At 37.6% G+C, this 25,856-nt stretch overlaps 1 protein-coding gene across 1 annotated transcript in view; it reads right to left on the bottom strand.

The window, feature by feature from the left end:
- ARSB (arylsulfatase B) overlaps positions 1–25,856 on the bottom strand; it is a 67,921-nt gene that overhangs the window by 19,219 nt on the left and 22,846 nt on the right. The window contains exons 5-6 of the mRNA XM_069001849.1: positions 16,332–16,575; positions 8,045–8,115 (exon numbers count right to left, since the gene is read on the bottom strand). Of these exons, the coding sequence (XP_068857950.1) occupies positions 8,045–8,115; positions 16,332–16,575 (315 nt within the window). The remainder of the gene's footprint in view (positions 1–8,044; positions 8,116–16,331; positions 16,576–25,856) is intronic.

Raw genomic sequence — 25,856 nt, 5'->3', positions numbered from 1 at the left:
AGAACCATCTTGTTACAGCCACTTTGAAATGCAGATGGCTCTGTGAGCTCAAAAGGTCTTTGCATAAATGTATTTTGTACTGATTTCTCTTTTTTTGAACCATGATGTGTAGAGCAATTATTTCACCTCAACAAGGAAACTCTGGAAATGTCAAGGGCTTTTCCAACCTATACTGTGACAATGAATTACCGAAGAAATAAGGGGTTTTGCTACTTCACCGAGGAAAGACATTTTGTGCCCTTTTGCTGCTTTATGGCAATAATGAGTTTTCTACCAAACTCTGAGTCTTTCTCTTATTTTATTAAAATAAAAACATTTGAGGAATAGCCTTGACCTTAACCTTGGGAGAATGAACAGAATACTGATCTTAAGAAGCAGATGAGCCCTGAGATACTGTAACTTCTGCCATCATGTTGACAAGGTGTAGGGCTGTGCTGTACACAAACAGTGAAGCTCATCTATCTTAATTCACTGAGTTAAATGCTACAAACATGCAGATCAAGTATTATTCCTTCTAATGTCAGTTTTATCATATTAATGTTTGATTCCAAAGGAAAGGTTTATATTAGAATATCATATTCAGTCTCCTACCTTTCAAAATACATACTCTGCTTAATTTCAAGAAGAGTAGACATTTGAAGTATTCACCTTCTTTTTTTGCAACATATTATTTCTTTTCAAAAATACCCCACCAGAAAATCAATTGAGTTCAATCCAGAATCACTGAGGGCAGCAAAAAATCCCTGTGCACATCAACTGGGTGAAGTGTTTATCCAGGTTACTACATTCTTACACAACTACAGAATGAAAAAATTGAAGTTATTCTAAATAAGAGCAAACTTAATATTACAGCCTACAATGTTAAACATCACAAAAAGAGAGACAGCAAAAAGAAATGTTAGACTTTTACTCCCAATGGGAAAATAAGAAAAACAAAAAACAAAATCTTACTTTTCCCAGGAAACAAATTTTAACTGATTGCAATGCAACTTATGAATTATTGAAGATATGTCATGTTGTGGTGGCCTTATATGTGAAACACCCAAACCCCATCTGCATCACTGTAACGAGGCAGTGTTGAAGGTAAAGAGAACTGAACAGCAACTCTAACAACCTGTGCACAATTAAAATTTTTCAGGCTTATGGCTCAGAGATATTTCATTTTAAAAATGTAATCTACTATTTACAGTCAAGACCTGCAAAAAAATATAAAATGCTAGCGTTATGTTCAAATAATTATAGAATACAATGAAGAATAAAAAAGCAGTATAGAGGGATTTCTGGATTCCCATCATGACACTTGCATTACACACTTAATCAAGTGACCTAACATTTCTAAATTCTAGAAGAGATTATCTACATCCCAAAGGAAACATGGGGATTAGTATTTATGAGGCTCACCAAACATGCAGTCCTCTACTATTAAGTACTGCAGGGATGGATGGTTCACACTGAGATGCAGATGGGCTACGAGCCAAGGCAATGCAGAACCACAGCCCAAACTTCCTTACAGCAAGAGCTACACCACAGAAACTCCTATAGCTGACAGTCAGAAGAAAAACACCACTTATCTCTGATGTGAATGGCAGAAGAGCTAGCTGGAACAGCAGCCTCCCACTAAGGAGTGAAGCTGAGCTCTGCCCAAAACTGCAGGTCAGCACGACATGTACTGCATGAAGCAGTTGAGGGATCCAGGGTCCAATGTCGGCAAATCCTGCCTTACAAACTTACAGGGGGTCATTGCAATTTATGATATTCTTGAAATGGGAAGATGACAGAGTCCAGAAGGCCAGCATGCATATGTATAATTTTGCAGAAAAATAGTAATTTGGAGAAGCAAAGAACATACCTGTTTTGGTTCGTTCTCGACCATTCTCCCATTCCAGCTGTCGCTATGTAAGCTCAGTCAGCTGTGCATACTGGTCAATTTTCTGCACAGTTTTGACTCGAGAGTAGATTCTGGGTCTTAAGCCTATCACAGACATGGAGTATATTTATCCCATTCAATGCCCACCCAGCACACTCATTCATGCATCTTCTGCTACTACTGAATAACTCCATTATGACAGATTTTTTCCCACTTTTTTCTTCTTTTTTTTTAGCTTTTTGTTAAATAATTCTAAACAAGCTAGATCATCAGTAACAGAACTGGGGAGGAAGTCATTTCTGTCCTACAAAGTCTCAGGAATCATCTTTTACATAAGCAAAATAAGTAATAAATGGGACCTAGAGGAGCCTAGAGTGTCTATTCCTTAATCAAGATGAATCATTTTGGTATGCATGGATATAATATATAATGCTACAGCCATTATAATGCAATTTTAATGCCCATGAATGACACATCAGTCCCAGAACAGGAAAGGTTTCTCTATTGTAATATATCATATGTTCATTCTGCATATAGCAGATCTAGCCTGTTATAAGCAATCATTTATTTTGGCAATTAAAAGTGCAATATATGAGGTAATGCCTTCTTTCAAATGTCAAGGAGAGGAATGTAAAATTTGATTGATTTTGCTCTAGGCAAATAAAAGTTTGGAGAAAAATCACAAAATGTTTTTACAAGTTCTCTGTCTTGGATGTCTGCCTCTGAATAGATCTATCTTCCAAATAAACTGACTACAATTAGTAATCTACAATGTTATTACGCCTTTGAAGTTTTAGTTTATGGTTAAGTGTGGAATTTTAAATGAAGGTAAAAGTTTTTTTCAGCCCAAGCCAGCCCCACCCAAAACATATTTATTTTGAATACATCTTTCTAATTTAAAGAAATTCAAGTTCTTTTTGAAGAGAAAGTGATGCTACACATGTAGTCTACAAGATTTTGTGAAAGTCACTAAATTCATTAATAAATTTAGCAAGTCAGATTAAAACTAATACAGTGTGTACTGACAGATTCTGATTAACAACTCTGAATTAAAGGGTACATTTCCTTTCAGCATGTCTTTTAGCTCTGATTCTCAAAATAAAATTGCCTTCTGTGGGATATAAAGTTTCAATACTGCTTCAAGACAGGCCATCTAGAAATGATTGGTCAGAAATAAGTTTGGTTTAGCAGTTAGGGGAATTGAGACTTAAAACCAGTTGAGTTTTAATTTAGCTGAATCACCAAAACTTGATGAAATGCCATAAGGCTGTTTAAAAGACAGCAGATCTTTCACAATGGAAGAGCTGATGTCATCTGCACAGCTGCCAAACCATCAACAACTTGGCTATTTTTTTATTTTTAAAGACACAGTAATGAAAATGGGGCAAAGCAATTTTGTTTCTTTTCTCTTCAAATGTATGTAAATCAGATTTTTTGACTTAATGCCATTTTTAAGTTACTTTATGCATTTTATTTGTGCTTTCTTAACCCATACAGTACAGAGAAAATTACATGCTCAACATAATTTTAGCTTTCTGTTTTTAATTTTCTTATTTTACTACTGAATCCTTAAACCTAACAGAAAAGTGGATGTTTCAGACCCAACCTGAAAGACAGCAGATTTTTCATAACAAATTCACATAATTGTAAACTCTCTAATAAACTACAAATCTACATTGAGACCAAGAGATTGAGACACACATTAATCACTTCTGAAAACAAGAGTGTGAGGAAGAAACCAGAAAGACAAAAGCAATGGCTTTTAGCAAGGAGGGAGAGGAGCAATCGCCTCTGAGTGGATCCAGCTCCATCTGAGAGCTCACCACACTGGTTTAGCACAGCAAGGTTAACCAGAAGATGTGGCTTCCCACTCCTTCCCTCCAGGGTTCTGGCTCCAAAAGCACCCAGACAGCACTAGGAAGGTTGCCGCTCCCTCTGCCTCCCCTCTTACAACCACACAGCCTCCTTGCCCCTGCCTTGGGTTGCCACTGGCATCCATCAACCCCTCCAATGTGCAGATTCCACATGACAGAGGAAACCAGGGTAGCAAGTTGGATCAGTTCACACAGGTATCCAAAGACTGCCAAAATGAATGCAAAATAAGCACTAGGAGCATGTGGCTGGGAATGGGGAGGGAAGAAAGTAAAGCATCCCCAGCAGAAACTTGTTGGATTACTTCATCATGTATCATGAAACAGAAACCTCAGGGTTTAATTTCAGAGCCAAGAGAATCAGTCTCACCTGCCCCCCAAAACTCCTAGTCACATTCTTTGCGCCAAAATGAGCACTTGGCTATCCAGCATACATCTGGGTGGGGAAAAAAAGGCTTATTAAAACCTGAACCAGTATCCTGACCTGGTTGATAGCCCAGCTCTGTGAGTAGTTTTGGTGACCCATGAGAAAGGGGATCAGTGGTGGGGCATTGTGGGAGGCAGGATATCCTCTGTGGTAGCAGCATCAGCCTACTAGCTTAAACTCCACGGAACTACTGCCTCTGGCTGAGGCTCCCAACGTGGTCAGAACTGATCTTAGCTGGTGAGTCCTGTGGCCAGACCGTCCATATGCCACCAACCACACAGTGATCCCCTGCTCCCAGTAACACAGCTCCAGGGCAGGTTGATTCAGCCCACTGATGTGGTAGAAACTTTTCCTCCTCTTTTGCCTGGCTACCCAAAACAGTCTGAAAGCTGATCTGGCAGAAGAATCATCTTGTCACCATGGGATTTCTACATCTAACACAAGTGAAGGAGGAAGGATGGAGGAAAGGGAGAGGACAGGCTGGCCATCTTGGCAATAGCTTACCACCAGACTGGCCTTGCAACCCCCAAAGACCACAACCCACCCCTCTTCTCATCCTAGTTTTGGAGATCCCACCCTAGGTTTTCATTCCACTGTCTGCTCTTACACAAGTACAATTGTTATAAGTCTGCACCACAAACCAGATCAGTTTGTTGAGAGAAAAGCTTGTTTTCAACCCCAACCATTCCACTGGGCTGGCAGAGGTCAGAACGAGGCTGTAGGCAAGGTCTGCAGCCAGGGAGAGGAACACTTTTCTTAGCACTAAAGATGAAATATGAAGAATTACAGTTTAAAACACTGCCCGTGTGTGTCAGACCACATGGAAGGTTTATATTTGAATTAAGAAAGTCTCTCTTCTGAGAGAGAAGATGATTTACTTGAAGTAGTCAGTGAAATAAGACCTGAGCACTTTTTTGTAAAATGGAATGGTGGGCAAACTAATTTACAGTGTTTTCCCTCTTGTGCTGTTTAGAATTAACAATACGAGAAGTGCAGTACTTTGATACAAGACTATTGCAGGGCTGCAGTATTTGCCACTGGACATCAGGTCCTGGAAAAAGGTAAGAAGATGATATCAGTAGATTAATCAGATCTGCTGGAGTAACCCCGATTGATGTCCAGAGATCAGAAAGCAGCACTCAGTCTGAGAAGCTGCAAAGTTATGTGATATTACCCCACAAGTGGTAAACACACAGCCCAAGGTCAGGTCTAACAGATTACAGCAGCAGAGGTGTTGTTAGCTCTGTAATCAATGCACCATGTCCTTTAACTTAACATTCTGTTGAAAACTTGGCTGTAACAGTGGACTTGTCACTAAACTAATTAATGTCTTTTGCACAGATTCTTCCCAGGAGGAGTGCTTATTTTGGTGTAAAAAATCTGAACAGAACAGAGATCAGTTTTCCTATTTCAGTTTAAAAACCCTGTTAATTACATGAGACATCCCATCATTCATGCTACTACACATATATATAATCAGTTTATTCTGATAGAGATGAAGATAAATGCATCCATTAAATAAAAGTATATTATGGTGAAAGAATGTAAACATTACAGGCAAAACCACTCAAGAGTTCGGGAACACTGAACCTGCCCTGAGTGAGTAAAATAGTAACTTAATGCTCTACATGTGCCCAACTACAACAGCACTGTCTTCTCACCTGATTGCCTACAACAACCTGAAAAGTCCTTTTTTTGTTATGTTTAACAGAATCTTGAGATTTAGTTGCCTAATTGCTGTTCCACAGTACTCTGCAAACTCAAAGATTTGCCTAATCTTATCTTCCAGTTATTATTTCTCTTTCTAATTCAAATTTCTACAAAAAAGAAAACATTAGTTTAATAGGAATACCTCATCTGACACAAGATGATTTATGTGATGATAGTAGACTAGGACAACAGCAAAATGTGCATAAAGAAGGTAAAAGGTTACACAGGAGCTTAGAAAGAACCCAGCAAAACCTGCAAATGTGTTTTAGCACCATAGACAAAAGAGTACTCTGATGTCAAAACAGTTAGGACATGGGAACGATGAACAGTCAAGGAAAGAGCAGGACTCCAGAGTGACACAGTTTATCATCTTGGTGACAAGAAGATTGCATGGACAGTTTAAGATGCTTTAAAAAAAAAAAACAAAACAACAAAACATGAAGAGAGCCATGACTACTGAAAATCTGAAAGTACTTGTACATTCCAAGTTTTATGTCTCTCTAACCTATCCACAATAGATACACCAGCATAATTTTCTAGATGTTAATTCTAAACTTATTACTCAGTTTTAATGAATGAAAAACAGACACTAAGTAGAAATCAGCTGACTTACATATATATACAATTACTCCTAATAACTCAGGCTGCTAAATAGAAATCTTAATCCTTATGTGACAAAGCATAATTTCACTAGGAGACACAAAGTAATTTGCCAAAAGAATAGGCTTTTGCTGAGAAGAGACAGGGAAACCCTGTATGGTGCACAAGAACATTATGTAAGAAGATTTAAGTTTTTGTTTTTAATTACTGCAGTTTTGAAAAGGTACATAAAAACATAGTAAATTTACAGGCATGCATATAACTTCTTCTGTACATGATTCTTAAAAGCTGCGTATCATCCAGCACAAGAGTTCCACCTACTACAGTTTCTGAGTCCCAGAACCACTTCCTGCTCACATTTCATGCAATACACACAAAAACTAAGGACATGATGTATGTACAAACTCTGAACAATCATCAGAGCATGGCATCATGGAAGAGATTTGAGGCCGTATTTCCAAAGAGCTCAGGTTCCTGAAAACCTCCTTTGCTTGTCCCCCTTCTGCTTACTCCAGGAATCTGTTGACTCAAACACCTCTGCTGAGCTCTATCACAGGCCATTCCCACAAGGAAAAGATGGTCTCCGAAGTACGCCTGAGAATACCTCACCAGGCCACAACATTGTACAGGAATGCTATGACTCGCTGACATTTCTGAAGGGAAATTGGAGTAGCTACACCTTAATTCAATCAGTATGCAGGAATTATCTGCAAGCAGTGCTGCCCAGCATTAGATAGGCGCAATGTTGCTCCTTCTCAGAAAAGCATCACAGAACCAGATGTGCATTGCAAAAGGCCACCTTACCCATTTCCAGCCAGTTATTGCAGCACAACATGTATTTGTCTTGCAGGCGACAGATCACTGTCTCCATTGCACTACTTCTTCTCTGCCTGGATTTACTTCTTTATATAATGAAATACAGAAATGCTATAAAAACACTGGAAGGGACCTGTTCCAACATTCTGTATGAAAAAAACATCTGCCTTAAAATTTTTTAGTCCTTAGCAAACTAGCAATATTGAATCATAAAACAGATGGCACTCAAAAAGGGCTATAGAATTAGCAAACTTCAGCTCCAATTCATGTGATTGTGGCATTAAGGATCCAACACACATGATTATGGAACAATCACAAGGCTTGGAATTTCTCAGCTCCTCACAAACTCAAGCTTTCCATTTGCAAGGTCATATTATACGACTGTATCAAGATGCATTAGGGCGAGCAGTTCATTTGGAACTCTGGAGAGAGGGTTTGGAAAGGGTTGCTGGCAGTGTGCCTCCCTGTGCACCTCAGGCACACAGCTACTCCTCAACATTTCCATGTCCCAAAGCACTTTATTTATTACTCAGCAGTGTTTCAGAGCTCTCTGAAATAGGAAGCCCACGTAGATCATGTTGAAGTACTTACACTATCCAGGGGATGACGTTTCTGTATTTTAAAGCTATTTACTTAAAAGCAAAAGGCATCCTACTGTATTTTGTTTCACCTAGAAGAAAATACTTCACTTACGGAAGACAGGAAATGCTTAGAAGACAAATTGTATGTTTAATAAATCTTGAGCATACTCACATGGGAAGTCATCCACAAACATGGGATCTATGTTGTGCAGCAGTTCCACTCTGGGAGAAGGTCTTCCTTCACTAAGAGAGATTTAAAAAGGAAATGTTAATTACCTTCTACAGCTCATTAGGATTCTGCTTCTTTTATTTTAAGGCTTTTTGTCATCTTAATAGAGAGTGAGCTCATAACTGTAAACTGATTATTATCAATTTTAATCCGAATGCTCCTCAGCTGAGCAGCAACAACTTCTGCCCCTACAAGTTTTCCTGAACTTCAGTGGTGTTTATTTTGATTATTCATGAGTTTACAGAGTACAGAATTGTCTTTACCTAAGCAGGGTTTTACAGCAATTAACTTTAAGAGTCAAATTTCGCAGTATGAGCTGGCATGGCATTTGCTGTGCTCTCTGCATACCTGAGCAAGTGCTGGAAGCGTTATGGCTGGGTGCCTCAAAAAACTCCACAGGCATTGCTATCCCAAAAAAAACCCACCTTTGATTTCTAATTGAGGTCACCAGGATTGTTTAGATACTTTGAATCTCACTGTGTTAAAAAAAATCACCCTTCTTTTTCTAAACATTCACTACATAGAGATGGTGTGGAATAAGCCTCTGAACTCACTCATAAATTTTCTTAGCTAAGTAAATCCCAGACCTAAAAAACTGAGTAAAGGAAATTTACTCCTTATAAAGGGCAACATGAGTAGGAAGACATAATTAGAAAGAACCTTGGCTACATGAAGACACAACAACAATTTATTATTTGACATTGAACCTAAATACATCCTTTCAGGAATTTCCAAATAATTCAACTTGTTTTTTCTTTCATTAAAGAGCTTAACTTAAGGCACAAAAATTCAACCAGGACCCCTAAGCTTCTTAACACCAAGAATAAAAAAATCAGGTAATATAAACCTCAGCGAAGACCTAAAACATTACAGTTATTTTAATATACAAAATCTAGCATTAAACAATATTTACTTGTAATTTAAAATTTTCAGTAACAAACAATTAAAATAATACTTTTCTATTACAGTTCTAAAACCATTTCTGGATGTTACATTTTAAGTGAGTACAGAACTTAACAAGAAGAACTAAAAAACTAAACGTGTTCAGGTAATATAGTATTGTAATTAATACAGAGTAATTACATTAATTAAGCTACAGTGTTGGTAATTCAAGGTATAAGAACTGCCACAAAAACGTTCTTCCCAAAATGTGGGTGAAAGTTTAAGTGCCCACCCCCCGGTATCTATAGAAGTCACACCCTTAATTAAAGAATGTTTGGCCTTATTTAAACATATTTCATCTTAGATTTAATAAACCCTGTCTCTATGTGCTCCATTGACAGCTGTGGTCAAGTGTGCCTTTCACCATCTGTTCATAGGTAACAATAACAAGAACCAGCTAGCAAAAGTTAAACTAGGATTCAAATTTATAGCCTGTGATTGACTCTGCAATAACTGTCTGGGAAGGTTTTCTTGCAATTTCTGAGCTGTATCTACATGTTTCAGTGTATTTTAAAAGAAAGAAAGCACCAGAGTTATGCTAAGTAATCCACTATCTTCCACCAGAGTCAAATACAGAAGAATTAAGTAACTTACTGCTATTTACTTCTCATCTTTATAGATTCAATATTCATACAGACCCACTCAGTATTCACACAGTGCTCTGTGACCAGCAGGGCCAGGGAGGGGATTCTGCCCCTCTGCCCTGCTCTGCTGAGACCCCACCTACAGTGCTGCATCCAGCTCTGGGGTCCCAGCACAGGAAGGACATGGAGATGTTGGAGTGAGTCCAGAGGTGGTCACGGAGATGATCAGAGGGCTGGAGCACCTCCCCTCTTAGGACAGGCTGAGAGTTGGGTTTGTTCAGCCTGGAGAAGAGACGGCTCTGAGCAGCCCTCATAGCAGCCTTTCAGTACTTAATGAGGGCCTACAAGAAAGGTGGGGACAAACTTTTTAGTAAGGCCTGTTGTGACAGGACAAGGAGTGATGGTTTTACACCAATGGACAGTTGATTTAGATTGGATATAAGAAAGAGATTTTTTATGACAAGGGTGGTGAAACACTGGGACAGGTTGCCCAGAGAGGTGGTAGATGATCCATCCTTGGAAATATTCAAGGTCAGGTGAACAGGGCTCAAAGCAACCAATCTAGTTGAAGATGTTCCTGTCTAAAGCAGGAGGGTTGGCCTAGATGACCTTTAAAGGTCCCTTCCAACCAGCCTATTCTATAATTCCATATGAGTCTGTGATTATACCAAGTGTATTCATAGTGTTCAAGCAGACTAGTATTCCTATATCACTGAAGATAACTTCCTTTATAGCTTTTAACGTGGACAGTGGATATTCTACACTAAATATGGCTATTTACATTACAGTTGATAGAACACAAAAAAGGAAGATTACATTTGTATTAATGTAATTTTTTCATGCTGCAGTTGTCATTATTATTGAATCAGTTTTTGTTCTGGGATAGAATACTGGTATTAGTACCTTGGAGATGTGGTTTATTTGTAGTCTGAGATATACTCCCTGAAGCTTATGGCATCACTGCATTAAGCTGTGTAGAGCTTAATTACACAGTACTGAGCTGCTTTTCAGTTTGAGTGTTACTCCAGTAATTCCTATTGTGCAGAGCATGGACGTTTACAACCAGCATATATCACAAAACAATAGCCAAAGAATTTGGCACTGTATGTTGAAAAAAACATCTGTCTCACAGCAAAAGACATCAGGAAAACAGAAACAACGCTCTGGGGAGAACAAATAGGAAATTCCCTGGAAGCACCTTAACTCTGCCCTCCTTCCCATTTACAAAACACCACAGAGACACGGACTCAACTACAGATTCACCTTGGCAGATGTTCTGCAAGGGTATTTTGCATCAGGAATATAGTCTAGCCAACAGAGCTACAATAACAAAGCAATAATACTCTGTGGGAAACCTGCCTTTGTATTTTAGTAACTGCCTGTGTAACCATATCTTACAATGCTCTAATTTTAGAATATTTATTTTTAGACTTCAATACCCTAATACATCATCCCTCCCCCTAAACATAAGGAACATTTTATATTGTCTGGTTATTATTGTACCATGCCTGATGTAATTAAGATATGTCTTAATTATAGAATTAAGCAGTTAAAAGCTGCTGTTTTTCAAAACAGTCCTCTATGTAAGAACAGCTTAATGAAAGCATACGGCCTAACTTCAGTGTTGGTATGAGAATCAGCTAGTTCATGCTGAGAACGTTGCTTTATCTTCCGATTTGGAAAGTACTTAAAACACACAGAAAGATCTATTATCCCTTAGCGAGCACAAAGGTCTACATGCAATCTTTCACTTTTGTTGTTGTTAGACAGCCAAAAGGTGTCCTTGGAAAGAAATCCAAGGTTTTTCAGGGTAAGTATGTTTGTCTTGCACAAAAACATTTTCAGTGTCACTAAGCAAAATCTGAGCCTTTATAACCTTGTCATATTTCTCTGGGTCTTACTTGTAATGCTTTCCTAAAATAATTATTTCAGATGTGCTGCAAACAAACAGTACTCTCAGCTTTAGACTGCTCTTTCCTCTGTGTTAATTTATATCACAACAATGACAATTTTTTTAAACAGGTGCTTGATTCCTAAAATAAATGTACCCATTCAGTACAGAACACAAGCTGATCTTACTTCATTTACTTCACCCAATCAATTATGATATTTCCAACATTACAAAAATATAAAAATGAAAGTTTCCCTACAAAATAGATGCGTAAAACCTTAAACTCTCCGCTTAATAAGCTTTGACAAAACTATAGTTATTTGTACTGTATTTTATCCTGAATCTCTCAGTGCCTATCATACTGCTTCATGTGGTCTACCATTCAATTTTTCTGTTAATGCAAAATAAAATACTTTCTCTGAGCATGGACACACTAGATATTCAGTACTGAAAATCAAGATGTATCAAAAAAAAAAGTATCAACCAAAGTAAATTTTTATGTAAGAAAAACTATTTCGCCTAGTGTCTCCATTTCAATAGAGTAGTAAGCATCTGGAGAACAGATGTTTCTTAAAAATGCCGGTGCCTTTTGAGATACTTGCTTGGAAATATGCAGTAAAATTTAGACTCCTTCACTGGCTGCATTTTAGTATTGTTCTTGCTATTCTCAATTGCTATTTTTGTAAAATATATCTGTGATACTATCACTGTATTTTCAGAAATAATTTGTAATATGTACATAGTTTTAGAGCTATATTGTAGTCTTACCCATGATAATCTAAGGCAATAAAAAAAGGGAAATCTACTATGATTTATTATCTATTTATGAACCTTTATAAAATGTTGAAAATATTGGTATCTGAGATTGGAAAGATCTGATAGCTATCCAAAAATAGGTTGACACAGTGATACTACGCTAAGCTATTTTCAAAAATAAGCAAGAGACATCAAAGTAGAAGTTAAATTTCATTCCAAAGGTACTTGGAGGAAAATAAAAATTAGTTAGCACGGGTTTAATTATATGCTGCAACAAAATTTTGCACAGAAAAATAACCCAAGATTGGTATGCATGGAGAAAGACTGGTAAAATCCATGTGTGGAGACAACAGTATGAACACAAGAGCAGGGAAAGGGCTCTTGTAACAGCCCACATTAATGACAATCCAGACTAGCACGTCAGCAAAACCCCAGCACATTGAGGCCAGTTCCCCTGGACAGGGACATCTCTAGACAAAGCAGTGATGGCCCTCGGGGACTCACAGAGGTGGCACAAGACATAGACACAGCATCAGAAGGATACAAACAGGCACAACCGGAACGCAGAACACAACCTGTGCAGTTACCAACTGAAGAAGAACACAAAAGAAGCTTGCAGGACTTCACAGATGGCATCCCTGGACCTTTGCACCACAGCAATAGATGCTGGGCCCATTATGTGTTCACAAACATCCTGGTGTCAGGATGCCAGGTGGATGTCTTGAAATCCTCTGCCCCTGTGTCTGGCTGGGCAAACTTCCTAGACACACACCTCTTGGTGAGTAAGACTGTCAGGCAGTGAGTATGTGAGCAAAACCTGCTCTATTTCAGTTTCTATTGTCAATAAAAACCCATTCCTCTTTTATTAGGTCTCTCATTGATAGAGTGTTGAAATAGTAATGGGTCAGCAGATGGATTTGGAAGCAGCAGACAAGCTTTTGAGTTAAAATCCCTGTCAAAGAGCTTTTAAGTACCATACAAATTTTAACCTGAGTTCACACTGTGAGAACATAAACACTGTGCTTCCTTAGTTTCATGGACTGCATGAAAGAAGAATAGAGTATAGCTAACCAAAAAGAATGCAAAAGAAGATATTTTGGTCTACAAGAAATGTGCTTCTGAACATCATCTTTTCCTGCCATTTCCTCCTAACCATTAAATGTCTTCTGGTTTTTCAGTTCAAAATTAAATAGAGGAGGTATGAAAGGAACACTTGGGTATGTGACTCTCAGCATTTCTTTATACTACAAGAACTTAACGTTATAGGTGTCATGGTAATGTTATTGCTAATTTGGACTACCAGTCATTTAAAGTCATGATAGAGAGTTCATTTTGGTCTAGAATTTCAGAATTTATACTTAGGATTTAAAAATTTATGTTAAATTTCTGTGTATTGGATATATAATCATATTTCTATACTATATTACATTTATACATATTTTCAATAGTATAGTATTTATTATGAAATATTATATTATTATATTTTATGTTATTACCTAAATATCACATTAAGAACCCATCTTTTAAATGCTGATCATTAATAGACAGATATCTGAAATAGATTCAATATTTTTGTGACTTCTGAGAAGACCTGCACCATCACACATATTCTTTTGAATATCTAAATCAAGGTTTCAAATTTATGATATTTTCCCTTTTGATTACACACCTAAGAAACAGCAGGCTCAGGATAAAAGTTCTTCCTCCCCCATCTCTCCCCAAAGACAAAATCACAAGAAGCTTGTGCCTCAATCTATATTAGACTGTACTGAAAAAAATATAGATGTAACACAGTGATTAATTTCCTTTTTTCAAATGAGTTAGAATATTAGAAAGTTATAATTTCACTCATTATGAGCCACTTGGTCTCAGAGAAACAACATATTTGAACTTTTCATCAGATATCACCAAAAGGGCACCATGCCTTCATTGTTTGCTATCCAATATTCAAGTGACCTTTTGAATTATGGTCATGAAATTTAATACACTCATTTATCCTGATTACATAGGAAAATAATGTGAAATATGACATTTTGGCTGCAAGGTCAACCAAGGAACAGCCTAACAATTAGAAAACCTGACTTGTTACCTGTCCAGACAGAGGCCTCTGTTTAACACACCCGGAAACACTGGTAGTCACCTGTTCCTGGCAGTGCCAGCAAACATTGCATTATTCCCTTTACAAAGAGAGAAATGCAAATGTCAGCAGCGTGCTGGCACAGCTGTACCTCTCCTTCCCAACAACTCTCCTGCTGAAGTAACCTGATCTGAGAAGATCAATCCATTGCAAAAACTGCATGGTTGAAACTGATTCTGAAGTAGGCAGGAATTCTAATGGTAGCTGGAAGAAAAGTCTATGGTTTAGGTGTACCCTGAATCTTGCTGATGCTAAGTTTTCCCACAGGAAGACTGACAAGTAAAATATTTTACTTTTTCTGGCTGGATGGGAGTCTCCATTCCTTCCTGGCAGTTCATGATCCTTGGCCTCAAGTATGCCCATCGTTATCTCCTTCCACTTGGAAGAGAGCCATACAGTACACCTGGGCACAAGGCCATCAGGCTCCTGTAAACTCCAGCTACGACAGGAAACCACCCCTTAGCTCCTCAGAAACACAGGCAGCACTAAGAATGAAATCAAGCTTACCAGAGTCAAACAGGTAATGCTACAGGTATAGACAAAACAATTCTGAACTCAGGATATGGGTTTTAGTTCTGGGGAGGTGTGGGGGGGTGGGTTTGGTTTTCTCTTTTTGTTGTTTGTTCTAAGGTCTTTGCAGTGCTAACCATGGATGGGCACATAGGTTCAATTCTGCCTACTCTAACTCTCAGTTTCTCATCTCAGTCCCTAACCCAGACAAGCACTCCTGCTCATGCTTGTTTAGGAATTGCATTTAACTCTTGCAATTCACACTCTAGGATACTAAGACACACACAAAAAAAAAAGGGACAAAAGGTGACAACACACATAATGCAGTATAGTCTACCCGCTATAAAAACAGAACAAAGACTACCAAAAGAAACAGAACACTAATCCTCAACTGAATGATGTGTAGGAAATAGAATTGTTAGTCCTTTTATTCTGCTTTAGTAGTATTGAACTTTCAATCCTACATTATTCTTTTGTGAATTAAAACTACAGTTGAAGACCTACTAAAATAAATATAACTTCTATGAAGATAAGCCCTATCAGTCAACACATTACATGCAGCACAGAAAAGGAAGAAACAAAGGAATTTAAACCATTGCAATTTTTGCAAAACCAAAGGTTGGTCACAGAACTTTCAAATTCAGGAGAAACTAAGGTTTTAAGGACTCTTTAATCCATTTTAGTGGAATAAAAGAATACTGAAATAACCTAGCTGGAGCTATGCTGCATCTTTTTTCCAGTCATCTAAGCATGTCTGCACTGTGCTTTTGAATATTCCAGTTTGCTTGAATCACTCACAACATCACAGTTTTCAAGAAGCAGCTCAGGTTCTACTTTTGTACTTCATCTCACAGACTTGAGACACTGGACAGCATGACATGCGTCTGTGCAAATAGTTACACATTGAGCCAGCCTGACAAGTCCTGTACTGAGCTAACAAACCATCAAAGTGGAATCCATGTTCAGTGAGTTTAATGTCTGCATAGATTTCCCACGTGTCCAATTCCAGACCCATCCGGCAGACATACCTGACTGAGCTCTGTAGCGAGCAGGGTTCGGTCCATAAAATTTACCAACTCATACCCCATGCTATGCAAAATCATTTAACATACTTTGGGATCACAGAGTGTTCTTGAAAAATTATACCATGCTTGTGTGCTGTTGTGTTCATACTGAAAAATTTGAAATACCAAGTTAAAGCTGTATGGAGGCTTTGCATCTGTGACCAGGATTAATTTGCAACCTGGATAATTCTCTCATGGACAGCACGGTTAACTGCATTTATACCTTCCCTTTATTTTGGGAAAGGAACAGGTGATATTTCCCTCCCCATTCCAGTTCTGTTTCCTGGACTGATTAAATTCTTCTCATACCAGAATGATGACTTGATGATTTGACATGCAAGTTTACCTGATAGCTTTCCAAACATCAAAGCCATCCAAAGGCTTAGTGCCATTGGTATGTCCTCCAGCAAGGTGCACCAGGGTTGGCAGCCAGTCAGAGATATGGATGAGTTCATGACTTTCCACACCTTTTTGTTTCAGCAAAGGACTTGCAACAAAGCCTACACCTCTCACTCCTCCTTCCCAGAGAGTCCATTTTCTCCCTCTCAGTGGCCAGTTATTTCCACCTGCTAAAGTTTGTCCTCCATTATCTGAAAAACAAATAAACAAAAGGAGTTCTTGGTAAGAAAGACAGAACAATCCTCCCCACAACACCTATTCATCCATTTGAAAAAATATTTTCACAATACAGGTGTGCCATGCAAGCACTCGCATAGTGCTGTTAAGTGTTTATACAAGGTCTGACATTCTGGGCCAAGTAACAAACATTTGTTACATTTTAACACCTACAAATTATATCAGTGAAAAGTTACTGCTAGGCAGAAATGATACCATATTAGAAGACAACAATTTAGAAAGACTGTGCTAAGAACGTCTTCTGACTGTGATTCAAAGTACCATTAGGTATCCAAAGCTTCCAGAACCAAAGTCTTCCAAAATTTAGTTTCAACTAATTTAAAGACCACAAGAAGATTTGCTATCAATGCCATTGTTAGTACTCAGAACACACTGGTTTCCAAGGCAGTACAATATCCTTAAAATGGAAACCTGTTACTCCAGTCTCAGGACAATACTCACACACCTAGTTTAAAAGCAGGTTTTTTTCCAAATTTTTAGGCAGCCACATTGATATATAAGGTTAGACAAAACTGGGTTTCTCAGGCAGAAGGAGATAGCCCTAATAAAATGAATTGAAACTAGTTAACATAACTGAAGTGATTCAGAAATTGAATTTATTGTTTGGTGAGAATAGCGTATAAGATGGCTACAGAAAAAGTTGAATCCTGACTACAGAAATATCTATGTGAATTAGAGATAGCTCATGGAATGTTTTTCTTTTTAACTCTCTGACCAAGCTTCCATGCTTAGAATAAAACCCAGATCCTTGAAGTTAACAGTCGTGATCCTTTGAAGTGACTTTTAGTACTGTTATACAGTTGTTCTTGTTCAAACCTACTGAAATGTTCTCAGAAGAGTCATTGCTGGCAATTCTGTTAAGCATAATTATCCCCTATTTCAATGAGGTTAAAATTATTTCAAATAGTAATTGCTGAACTGACATTCAGTGTAATTTGACATGTTCACACTGTATTTTCTGATTAAAAAACATCAATTTGAGCGTAGAAACAAGAAGTCCAACACCTTACAGAAGAACTTTGCTGTAACCAGAACAAAATTATCTTCTTGCTGGTTGGCAAGAGTTCAAGAAGCATTTGGACAATACCCTTGGACACATGGTGTGATCCTTGCGGATGGTCCTGTGCAGGGCCAGAGGCTGGACTCAATGGTCCTTGTGGATCCCTTCCAAGTCCCTTGCAATTCAGCTTATTCTGTGACTCTGTGTTTTAATAGGGATCAATGCAACCCCCACATCTTTCTGCTGCACACAGAAGACCACACTTTTGCTCTACAAAGGAATAAACCAGGGATATTTGTGAAGACTTTGAAAGGTCAAGCCTAAGCTAAATGAAGCACTTGGCAAAAATAGAATTCTCTGAAAAGGGTTAAATGTCCTGTGGCCCAACTAGCTTACAGTTGGGATGCCCAGGTGTCCTGCATTTTTGGATTAAAAAGAAATTAATCAAGAGTTCTACCATCATTTCTCACACAACAATGTTGAGCTCTGAGATCTGAGAACTTAAAACAGTTGCTGGTTACAACAAAAATAAAAAAAAATCAGTTTCAACAATTCCTTCTACTCATAATGTAAACAGGAATTCCTGTCAGAGATACTCAAGGGACAGAGCTTTCAGTAACTTTAAACCTTTGGTGTCTTTAGAATAAAAGGCATCTTATCTACACTGTATTACAGCACAGTTTGGACATACAGAGAAATCAGAACTTAAATATGTTACATACCTCCTTTGTACCACAGGCTACTCACTATCCATATCAGTTTAATAGCAGCACATGAGGGTTTTTTAATTCCTGATTATCAGCAACAAAGCAACAAGGAAATTATAGAAGTAGGTGGCATTTCTGAAGAATAGAGAGGGAAGTGTGCACTTCTCAGGTTACAGTCAAATCTTTATGGTACTTTTTCCTTGCTTTCTGTAAAGACATTCACATTCTGCCAGTTTTATTACACGTTAAATTCCCTGATATAAGGAGTCTATCTAACACACATCCTGAAAGAACTTGTGTCTCGTATCAGCATTCAGACATAGTACCCCAAGTTTAAAAGAAAGGGGAAAAAAATCTTGTTTTGATAGCCGATCTGATATGCAAATGAAAAAAAACCTGGCATATGAAAAAAGGCTCATCCCCCTCATTTGACTTCTCATTCTCACATTGCTAGAACACCACTTTTTCCTTCCTCAGGAATTCATGTTCAAGTGGTCCTTCCTGCATAATTTTTTGACTGAGTTACCATGAAAGTGTTGAAGGAAGGAAAAGGATGGTTTCTGTTTTGATTATTGAAGTTTGTTTCCTTTCTAGGTAGGCAGAACATAACTGATGTGTCACCAGCAGTTCGTATGTATGCAACACCTTCCACAATGGTCTGAAATGTTATTGAGGACTTCAAATACCAACAATTTGTTAAAGAGGAGTTGGTTAACTAACAATGAAAGACCATAATGGAATCTCTATCAATAAAATATTTAGCTAACCACTAAATAATAAAGGGAGCGAGGGAATAAACAAGAAGCCACTGGTTTCATGGAGTATAGACCTGGCAGAAAGTCCACTCAGGACTGTAACTGCTACTCTGGTTGGTTTTACCTTCAGGACTATGTCTGGACAGCAAGAAAGAAGATGGCCACCAGCTGTGTATGCGTGTGTTCAGCTACATTTCCTCTAAGTCAAGAGCTGTGGATGTATACATTGATGCTAAAAGCCTGCACGGGTTCAGAAAGCCACTGAGGAAGTGAAAGACGAAAAAGTAATTTACAGTTCCCACATGAAAACACATCACCTCAGTCTCAGGAGTTTTTTCAGCTACAAACTGCTGAAGATTTGAAAGTTTTCACAAAAGTTTCCTAGACACGTACCACCAAGAACTGCCATAGTGAGGGGTGCCTGGCTAGACAGATCCTTCATCTGTGGAAGTACAACCATTCTCATGTTCTCCCAAGTAAGTTATTCCTCACTAACTCCTTATGCTATTTTACCCAAGTATCTCAAACATGGAACAAATTCCAAAGTCCATGTGAAAACTCCCAGTAGTTAAAACACACAATTAAAATCCACTGAGGTATGAGACAAATGGTGATGCCATGAAGATTTTTGCCTTTTCTTTTATACCCGTTATACCTTTTTACAACTTCTGTATTCCTAGTGCTTTTTGCCTACATTCTTGGACTTGTTTGTCAAGCTAAGAGACTAAACATTTTAGAAGCTTTGTGGCCAGAGATCAGTGTGCCCCAGACCCCAAGGTCCTCTCCAGAACACATTCTGTAAACCAAGATAGAACATCCAGGGGAAGGTTCCTTGGGGAGAGGGGCTCACTTGAGCCTCTCATTGGGGAATCTTTGATAGATATGCTAATTAGTAAAACCTATAATGTTATACCCAATGCTGGGGAGGGGGTCAGAAAAAGAGAGGGACACAGAGATAGACTCGGTGGGGTGCATCTCGATGCATATGACCTGGACGTGTGCACCTAAGGATCCTTAAAATAAACACCAAGGTAAAATCCCTTTTCTCCTTCTAACCATGTATGACTCTTGATTTTAAGACCAGGAAAAGGCATCAATGGAGTCATTGTTCCTTCATATTCTACACTGGCTTCATATCCAATTCTAAATCCATTTCAAAACAGTGTTTTCTGAACTATTTATCATATATTTTTGTAACTGTTTCTCTGCATGATTTATCCTAATATCTGATGTCAGAAGACAGTCTCCAGAACAAAGCTTTTGGAACAAAGCTTTTACCTACACCTTGTGGCCCTGGTTTGTAAGACTGCTCAATATTAAAGTTTCAGCCCTGCTACTTCAGCTTAAAACAGAAGCCTCCCCCAGGCATGCTACTTCATTATCTCTTTGCTGGAGACAAAAATCAAATACAATTTTCATTAAAAATACTGAAATAGTGTGGAAGATGTAGTGAGTATATGTTCCTCATTTGTAAGAATAATTTTTGCAATTATATTCATATAATTTAGACTACAGCAGTACCCACAACATACTAGGTGTATTAAAAAAATCATAAAATTAACCAGTTCTTGTCCCCAAAGAAAGGGTGAAAGGGGAGAGAATAACTCTGTATCTAGAAATTATGCCCATTGGCATAAGCATTACCTAGCTAACTTATGCAGCTTTGTTTGCTTTCTTGAATGGAAGCAACACACATTTTTAAAGGGCTTTGTTGCTTGCTTGGCTTGGCTTGCTTTGAGAGATGTTTAGCTACTCTTATTTTCTCACAGCATTAAGCACTCTTATTATGTCTTATTTTAAGAAGGGGTGTACCTAGATGCTTTATTTCCATTCTCATGGAATTTTCTTCTACAAGGTGAAATTTGTGGCAACAAAGGAAAATGTGGGAAAGAGAAAGTCTCACTAATACAAGAATGGGCTGAAACAGAATTTGTAGCAGGTGTTACCAGCAAAAATGAAAAAATGCACAGCACATATATGCTGGGTAAATGACAAAACAAGAGAATAAAGGAGAGCAACAGAAGCATCCTGGCTACTTTAAAAGGCAGTTTCCATGAAAGCTGACATCAGTCTTGATGGAACAAGCTGAAACAACAAAAATACATTGTAAAGTACCTCCATCTCAAAACAATTCGGGTGAAAATAGGATATATTTTTTGACACAGAAAGTCAGAGAATATAACCTATTCTTAAAATGGGGGTGATTGTCTTTAGAACTACTGTGGTTCTCTTATTAAAAATAATTAAGACAAAGAATTATTTTAAAACACTTATTTAATAAAAACCTTTAAACATAAGAAAAATAGATGCAAAGTAAAGCTTGTATGTCTTGTATATACAATACAACTTTAAAAATGAAGGCAAATGTTCTTCTCACAAACATCTGCTTTTGTAACTAATATTTATTGTCATATACATGAGAAAGAGTTTAATTTGCTAAAGCTGTAATTTCTAAACTGTAAGAGATGTTTTGCAGGAGTTTTTAAAGGAATCAATAAACAAAACTAAACAGAGAGGCCCTTCTGTTTCTCCCAAATACTTCTCTGAAGAGTTGCCAGCTGCCAAACATTTTGAATAGCACAGTGTATATATAGAGTGATGTAGGATGCATGCAACTAGTAAGCAGTTTAATGACTAAGAAATTCTTTAAAGAAGAGATGGACAATAAAAAACAGCAATAAAACAATTCTGAGTGCAATAATTAATGAAGCATGGATTCAAGTATTTGGATGGACTCACTTTCTTACAGAATTACCCTGGAACTGAAGCAACAGTCTGCTTTGTACTATGAAGAAAATCTACATTGGAAATAGATGCTCACAGCTCTGGGGAAAGCTTCATTTGGGATTTATACCTCACTAAACGGTAGAAAACTATAAAAAAGCAAAGGTGTTGATTTAAGAACAAACTCTGACAAATGTCCTTCCCAGGATCATAAATATCTCTTGCCTGCATGCATTCATTGCCAGGACAAATCCACAGTAGTTACCAAACTTGGGGGGCAATACTAATAGCATTAATAGATTTGTTAAAACTTCAAGCACCAGAGCTCACTTCTCTGAGAAATTCAGTTTAGACTGATCATTGGGCTTGAAAATTATTTCTAGGAAAAGAAATTAAATGGAAACAAGTACTGTAATACTGTGTAAGGCCAGCTCTCTAAGAAAGCAAGCTTAATCTCCCCCAGTTGTTCGCATTTAAAAAAAAAAAAGTTCTTGTCTATGCAGTGGAATGAAAAACTTATTAAAAAAGCTATAAAGAGACCCTTACGTTTTATTTTTTGGATAGTGGGCAAAACACTATAATAGAAGTTTCCAAAGGCCACCTAAGTACAGTATGGACAACACCCTAGCTTCTCCACCATGTGGACATGTGGACCAAGCAACTTTCTCCTGACTTCTACTGCCTGTGCACACTATCTTAGCAGGTTTTGATCACAATCCTGCCTCATATTAATGGTTTAGAAGTACTATTTTCTCTGCAAATAGGCCAGAAATTAGTCTTCATCTAAAGATTTTCCTTGCTGGTTCTTTTTCTCAAGTCTTAGATAGGGCTTAAGTGTGTAGATTAAAAATGGTAAATAGTACATTAAAAATTTTTGGTTCTTTTTTTTCCCAAAAGAAACAATGTGCCTTCTTGTACAGCTACCTATTTTGTTCCAACAGACCAGGCCTTGTTTCAATTACACTACAGAAAAGTGAATTTTATTTTTCTTCTTAACAGAGCATACTTTTTTTGTTTCCCTTGTGACCACTCAGGTTGCTGCATTCTTTTTTCAACCACAACTGAGCTACACCCCACAGTCCCGTTGACGTGCCTGGCAAATTGTTCTAGACAAGCTCTTCCGAGAGAGCTTCCTGGAATTTCTCCAAAGATTCATCCAGGACTGTATTTGGTGCTGTTATTAAGCAGTTTTCACTCCAGTGGTTCTCTTTAGTTTGCATTTTCTTAGTTCAAGTAACAAAGAGCTACCTGTGAGTCTCCTTAGCAAGGGGAAAAAAAAATAACTCTTGCCGACTACTTGTTTTAGATAGTAGGAATACCTCACAAACATATGTATCATTTGCATAAACTGCCTTTAACTTCTATTTATTCTACACCTTTCATTCTGCTGAGATGATGTAAGTATGTTTAAGTTTGTGATACATATTACACAACCTTGATTACAGTCTCAGAACTGTAATTCTAAGTATATGTCCTAATAATCTCAATCCTCAAGGTAAGTTAACAACTGTTTTTGGCATTTATAGAACAAGGAGTGATATGGAAAATCTTTATGACAATAACTTTAGAAAATACAATAGTAATTAATTAATTCCTACAAGAAAAGCAACAGTCTTAAGAGAAAAAGATCCTTTCAGCACAGCAATCCAATAGGGTAAGTATTTCTGAACTGTTTTTCTCTGTATACCTCAGAGCACAATAAATTTTGCATGAACAAATTTTAGCAGTAAGTAACAGAAGACCAAAAGTGCTTGATATCACACACACACTCACACACAAAATTAAACATGTCAAATGTATTATGTTAATGAGGTTTACAAATTTAAATACTTCTTGGATACCTACATTTGTTTTTTAAAATAGCTATCCAAAATTTAATACATCTGTATGCATATAACTCATATATCCACAGAGAAAGAAATAACCAACCAACATTTACAATTTGACTGATTAGGAATCAGTCAAGAAAAGAAAAAAAAAAAAAAAAGAGAGAAATCAAGTGCAATGAAATGCTGTGTGCCAAGAAAATCTTTGAAATCTTTGACTATGAAAACAGTTTTCTATCCTATTCAGAACACAGCCCAAATAAATAATTAGAAATAATAAATCTGCAAGGGCAAAGAAACAAGAAAACTTTAAGTACCTAGGATTATATAAATACAATTAGATATCATAAATCAGTTCAGGATTTGTTATGTACTCATGATAACTTTAACCAACCATTAGAGTCTCTAAAGATCTAGTAAAACATTTCTGGCTCCTGGCTACCAACACCCAGGTCTCCTTTTTCCTGAAAACAGTTACAAAACACTTGCCAAATAGTCCTTATGTACCTACAGTACAACATCAGCATGCCCCAGCTCTTTTTTCTGTTCTCCACCTGTCATTTAGCTCCTAGTCTTTTTTGAATTGATGAATCTATCAGAAGCTGCAAGAGAAAACTCCCATGCTCTTTGATTTCTCAAGGGCCCCTGCAGTAAGTCGATCTAGCACACATCTGTCTGATATGTAAACCATGCCAAACTCTGCTTGAAAGCCTTGTCTAAAGCCACATAATATTTTTAAAGTGAGTACAGACCAGAAGAAAAAAACAACTTCAATTTATTTTATAAAGCAGGGTATTTCAATATATTATCAAATTAAAGCATCTTCAAAATAAGGAGAAAAAACCTTTTAAGCTTCTGCTACTCCTGAAACTAAAGGCTGCTAACACCCTAAAGCCATGAACTGTGTGTAACTTAGCATGAAATACATGCATAAAAAGTTTGAAGGGAAAATGGGGTCAATTATAACCCCCATTCCAGTTTCTTGGTTCTGATTAATACATTAATGACTTTGTGAAGATAAGAGTGAAACTAAGGTGGTTTCTCTTTGCTAAATGGAACAGAATACGTCCTATACATTCCCTCGTTGCATTTAAAATAAATAACTCAGAAGGATGTTTAGTTTCCAAGTGCATCCCCCCTCTCTCCCTACCAAACAGAAGAGATATATCCATATGGTAGACAGACAATAATAACAGGAGGACAGGATAGGGCTGACATATGACCAAAAGTATGCTGCGAAGCACTGAGTTTTATGCATTAAATTTTCTTAGTGCAGAGACTGTCCAATAGCTGGCAGCACCTAGGTGCTTTTATTCAGTAAAAGCATTCGGAAGTTTATTTTTAATACATTTGGGTGTCTTCCTCTGCTTCTGGAAGCAGCATCACTCTTAGAACAAGCCTAGTGCTATTATCCAAATAGTATTATGGATATTAGGAGGCACATTTATATCAGCTTTTGGAAGGAAAAAAGCAGGAAGTAGGGCTGCTGTTACTGTGCTTACAGATACTCCTTTTAAGCAGCGACCAGACAAAACCAATGCATCCACACCTTCAGATATATGGAAAATATCTGACCTCAGACCTGCTACATCTGTATTTTAGGCTTCAAGTTGTAAGGTAAGAAAAGAGGATACTATCCCAACCGTGAAGAGAGCAGCTGGTGGAAAACTAGTTTTACATTTATTGCTGATCAGAGTCATATACAAGAAAAGAGGTCACTGACTTCACATGAAGCAGAGGCACTGAGGTGCACATGGCCTGCAAGGAGGCTGACAACCTCAGGGGATCATTATTTCACTTTTCTCCAGTGTCATTTGAGGGGGAAGGAAAAAATGACTACTTTGACCTAACACCCATTTTGTTTTCTTTTAAAAGCAAAAAAAGAAAAACAAAAAAGAAAAAAAACAACCCAAAAACCCACTTCCAGGGATATGAAGTTGCCAAAACTTAGAATTAAAATGCAAACAGCAGAGACAAATGATCTAATATACAGGCATTAGAGCCTCAGGGTTCTTCCCAGAACCCGTATTTTCCATCCTAATATCCTGTACCCCCTCTTTTTTGGAGTTTATTTGAGAGGAAGCTGCTCTGATTGCCTTCTTTCACTCCTCTGGCAGACAATAAACAGAGCAATCTGGAGTTAATTTAAGCAGTTTAGCACATCAGGATACAGCTGGGAAAGGCTTTGGGAGAAAGGCTGGGGAGGAAGAAGAGGGCTGCACA

Source organism: Aphelocoma coerulescens (assembly GCF_041296385.1).
Source record: "Aphelocoma coerulescens isolate FSJ_1873_10779 chromosome Z unlocalized genomic scaffold, UR_Acoe_1.0 ChrZ, whole genome shotgun sequence".
In the NCBI taxonomy this organism is placed as follows: domain Eukaryota; kingdom Metazoa; phylum Chordata; class Aves; order Passeriformes; family Corvidae; genus Aphelocoma; species Aphelocoma coerulescens.
The sequence above is the reverse complement of the archived record's forward strand: the minus strand, read 5'-3'. Positions and strand labels throughout refer to the sequence as shown.